The sequence below is a fragment of the Vigna unguiculata genome, unplaced genomic scaffold, assembly GCF_004118075.2.
Source record: "Vigna unguiculata cultivar IT97K-499-35 unplaced genomic scaffold, ASM411807v1 contig_373, whole genome shotgun sequence".
Lineage (NCBI taxonomy): Eukaryota > Viridiplantae > Streptophyta > Magnoliopsida > Fabales > Fabaceae > Vigna > Vigna unguiculata.
The window spans coordinates 24,155-28,994 of NW_021011082.1; the positions used below are offsets into that span (position 1 = coordinate 24,155).

At 42.7% G+C, this 4,840-nt stretch overlaps 1 protein-coding gene across 1 annotated transcript; it reads left to right on the forward strand.

Annotated features, from left to right (window-relative positions):
• The first annotated feature begins 231 nt into the window (after positions 1-231).
• LOC114171894 lies at positions 232-4,638 on the forward strand. The gene is made up of 5 exons (XM_028056673.1): positions 232-1,542; positions 1,627-1,914; positions 1,993-3,563; positions 3,924-4,276; positions 4,334-4,638. The coding sequence occupies exons 1-5, from the start codon at positions 232-234 to the stop codon at positions 4,636-4,638; spliced, it is 3,828 nt and encodes a 1,275-aa protein (XP_027912474.1).
• The last annotated feature ends 202 nt before the right edge of the window (positions 4,639-4,840 follow it).

Below are 4,840 nucleotides of genomic sequence, written 5' to 3' on the forward strand. Positions count from 1 at the left end.
GAAAGATTACTCCGACAAGCCAATGATGAGATACATGAGAGAATTGATAGGTTGGAGAATGATGGAGTAACATGAAGAGGTGTAAGGAGGCAAGAAACAAGGGTGGCGAGATATGATGAAGAAAGGAGGAATAGGGAGCAGTGGAGCAATCCTCTCCAAGGAATTAAACTAAACATTCCCTCTTTTGCAGGAAAGAATGATCCCGAAGCTTACTTTAATTGGGAGCTCAAGATGGAGAATGTGTTTGATTGCGGCAACTTTGAGGAGGAACAAAAGGTGAGGTTGGCAGCATCCGAATTCTCACACTATGCATTGATTTGGTGGCACAAGCTTCAAAGGGAGAGGCAAAGAGATGGAGATCCACCAGTAGACACATGGGAGGAATTGAGGAGGCTCATGAGGAGGAGATATGTCCCTGCATCCTATCAAAGGGATATGAAGTTTAAGCTTCAAAGAATTACTCAAGGAAGCCGAAGTGTGGAGGATTACCACAAAGAGATGGAGATGTTGATGATCCAAGCTAAGCTTGAGGAAGATCCTGAGGTAACAATGGCTAGGTTCATTAATGGGTTGAATAATGATATCCGTGATGTGGTTGAGTTGCAGGAGTTTGTGGAGATGGAGGATCTTCTCCATAAAGCCATCCAAGTAGAAGAGCAACTCAAAAGGAAGGGAGCTTCAAGGAGAATGGCGTCGTCTTCTACTTATGGGTGGAAGGACAAGGCTAAGAGGGAGGGATATAAGTCATCACCCTATTCGGCCAAGGGAGAGACCAGTTCGGCCATGAGTACCAAGGCCACCAAAGAAGCGGATCCTAAGCCTTCTAAGGGCAATGAAGCTGTACCAAAAAGAACTAGAGACATTACATGCTTCAAATGCCAAGGCAAGGGGCACTATGCATATGAATGTCCTACCAAGAGGACTGTGGTGATTAGAGATGATGGAGGATATTCTAGTGAGTCAGATGCAAATGAAGAATCTGAAGGAGAGGAGGATGAGGATGTTGGACCAGAAATGAACGAGAAGGGATTGTTGATGGTGAGGAGACTATTAGGATCTCATATAGAAGCCATGGATGAAAGCCAAAGGGACAACATTTTCCACACTAGGTGTATTGTCCAAGGGCAACTTTGCATGGTGATTGTGGATAGTGGGAGTTGCGCTAATGTGGCTAGTACAAGGCTAGTATCCAAGTTGAATCTTCCTACCAAGCCTCATCCTAGACCTTACCGTTTGCAATGGCTAAGTGATGAAGGAGAAATTAAAGTGAAGCAGCAAGTGGAGGTGCCCATAGTCATTGGGACTTATTCTGATGTGATTTCATGTGATGTGGTGCCTATGGAGGCGTGTCATCTATTGTTGGGGAGACCATGGCAGCATGACCACAAGACCATCCATGATGGATTCTCCAACAAGATCTCTTTTACACATCAAGGAAAGAAGGTGGTGCTTAAACCTTTAAGCCCACAAGAGGTGTGTCATGATCAAGTGAGGTTGAGAGAGAAAATCATGAGAGAAAAGAAAGTTGAGAGTGAGAGCGTGGTAGAGAGTGTGAGTGACGAGAAAAGATCAAACACTAAGAGAGAGGAAAAGAGAGGCAAGGAGAGAAACACCAATGTGAGAGAGATAGCAAAGGAGAGGGAAGTGAGGAAGGTGTTGTTAGCCCGGCAACCCTTATATATGCTTGTATGCAAACCTGTTTTGAATACTAACCCTGAATTTCCCACTTCCTTGCCATCTTCTATTTCTTCTATTTTGCAGGAATTCAAGGATGTATTCCCCTCGGATTTGCCTAGTGGATTACCACCATTGAGGGGAATAGAACATCAAGTGGATTTGATACCTGGAGCCACCATTCCAAACAGGCCAGCGTATAGGAGCAATCCCGAGGAGACCAAGGAGATACAAAGGCAAGTGGAAGCTCTCTTGGAGAAAGGTTGGGTAAGAGATTCTATATCTCCATGTGCTGTTCCTGTGATTTTGGTGCCTAAGAAAGATGGTTCTTGGCGCATGTGTAGTGACTGTAGAAGTGTGAATAGCATTACCATTAAGTATAGGCATCCCATTCCTAGACTTGATGATTTACTTGATGAATTGCATGGTGCACAAGTGTTTTCAAAAATTGATTTGAAAAGTGGATACAACCAAATTAGGATTAGAGAAGGAGATGAATGGAAAACTGCTTTCAAAACCAAATTTGGGTTGTATGAGTGGCTGGTTATGCCATTTGGATTAACTAATGCACCAAGCACATTCATGAGGTTGATGAATCATGTTCTACGAGATTTTATAGGGCATTTTGTGGTAGTGTATTTTGATGATATTCTGATCTATAGTGCTGATTTGGACTTGCATGCTCAACATTTGCATTCTGTGTTATCTGCTTTGAGACATGAAAAGTTGTATGCTAATCTTGAGAAATGCATGTTTTGTCAAGACCATGTGGTATTTCTGGGTTTTGTGGTGAGTTCAAAAGGGGTAGAAGTTGATCAATCCAAAGTGAAGGCCATACAAGAGTGGCCAACACCCAAATCCGTGAGTGATATTAGGAGTTTTCATGGCCTGGCTAGTTTCTATAGGAGATTTGTGAGAGATTTCAGCACCTTGGCAGCCCCCTTAAATGAGTTAGTGAAGAAAAACGTGAGCTTCAAGTGGGGGGAAAAACAAGAGAAAGCTTTCCAAACTCTTAAGCAAAGACTAGTGAGTGCACCCATCCTAGCATTGCCCAATTTTTCCAAATCCTTTGAGATAGAGTGTGACGCTTCTGGCATAGGTATAGGAGCTGTTCTACTTCAAGAAGGCCATCCCATAGCATACTTTAGTGAAAAATTGAGTGGAGCAGCCTTCAATTACTCTACCTATGACAAGGAACTCTATGCCTTAGTGAGAGCCCTCAAAACTTGGCAACATTATCTTTTTCCCAAGGAATTCGTTATCCATAGTGACCATGAGTCTCTTAAGTATCTCAAGGGTCAAGGTAAGCTTAATACAAGACATGCCAAATGGGTTGAATTCTTAGAGCAATTTCCATATGTCATTAAGTACAAGAGAGGGAAAGGAAATGTGGTTGCGGATGCCCTATCTAGGAGACATGCGCTAATATCTATGGTTGAGACCAAGTTGTTGGGTTTGGAAGTGTTGAAGGGGTTGTATGAGGAGGATAAAGAGTTCGGCCAAAGGTACACGGAGTGTGAAAAGATGGCCAAGGATGAGTACTATAGATTTGAGGGGTTCTTGTTTAGAGCAAATAGGCTATGTGTTCCTCAATCTTCCATTAGAGAACTCTTAGTGAAGGAAGCACATAGAGGGGGGTTGATGGGTCATTTTGGAGTGCTTAAAACTTATGACATCTTGCATGAGCATTTCTATTGGGTTAACATGAAAAAGGATGTAGCCAAACTGTGTGAGTCATGCATTGAGTGTAGACAAGCTAAGTCTAAAGTTCTTCCCCAAGGTTTATACACTCCTCTTCCTGTTCCTGAACACCCTTGGGTGGATTTGTCCATGGATTTTGTGCTTGGTTTGCCTCGATCAAGTACTGGCCGAGACTCCATACTAGTTGTGGTAGATAGGTTTTCCAAGATGGCTCACTTTATTCCATGCAAAAAGGTAAATGATGCTAGTCACGTTGCTGACCTTGTCTTTAAAGAGATCATTAGGATACATGGTATGCCTAGGAGTATTGTGAGTGATAGGGACTCTAAGTTCTTGAGTCACTTTTGGAGAAGTTTGTGGGGTAGATTAGGAACTAAGTTGTTGTTCTCTACTACTTGTCACCCCCAAACAGATGGCCAAACTGAGGTGGTTAATAGGACACTTGGTGCTATGCTTAGAGCAGTGTTGAAGCACAATCTGAAACGTTGGGAGGCTTGCCTACCCCATATTGAGTTTGCTTATAACCGAGCTGTCCATTCTTCCACTAATCATTCTCCTTTTGAGGTAGTGTATGGGTTTAATCCTTTATCTCCACTTGATTTATTACCTGTGCCTAACATTTCTGTGTTTAAGCATACTGAAGGACAGGCAAAGGCAGAGTTTGTGCGGAAGCTTCATGAGAAAGTTAAAGATCAAATCACCAAGAAGAATGAGAGCTACGCAAAACAAGCTAACAAAGGTAGAAGGAGAGTTGTGTTCCAACCAGGAGATTGGGTGTGGGTACACATGAGGAAAGAGAGATTTCCCGAACAAAGGAAATCCAAGTTGCTGCCTAGAGGAGATGGACCATTCCAAGTCTTGGAAAGGATCAATGACAATGCTTACAAGATCCAAATGCCAGGTAAGTATAATGTGTCTCCTACTTTTAATGTTGCTGACTTATCTTTGTTTGATGCAGGTGAAGATGGTTCGGCTTTGAAGAAAAATGGTTCGGATTTGGAGACCAATCCTGTTCAAGAGGGAGGGAATGATGAGGACATCTCTCACCAGCCTGGATCCAAGCTAACCAAAGAAGAGGAGAACTCTCTACAAGGGATAGGAGGTCCTATGACGAGATCCAAGGCCAAGCAAACCAAGGCAACATTACAAAGGCTAATTCTAAATCTCTTAGAAGATGTGGTCAAGGATCCTACACATAAGCTTGTTTACTTGATCACTTGGAAGGATGAAGCTAAGGATGAAGTTGAGCTCCAAAAGGCGTGAAAATATTGATTGGTGGCACATGGTGGCATGGGGACTTATTAGCGTGTTATGTGTGTGTGTTTTAATTAATGTAATGTTTTAATTCGTTATTGTCATGTGTTTAGGGGTTATTTCCGTGTATTTTTATTGGTATGTAAGGTGCCTTTTTCAGCACAAGCCATGTGGCGCATTGCTAAACTTAGTGGAGCGGTTATTGTGGTAG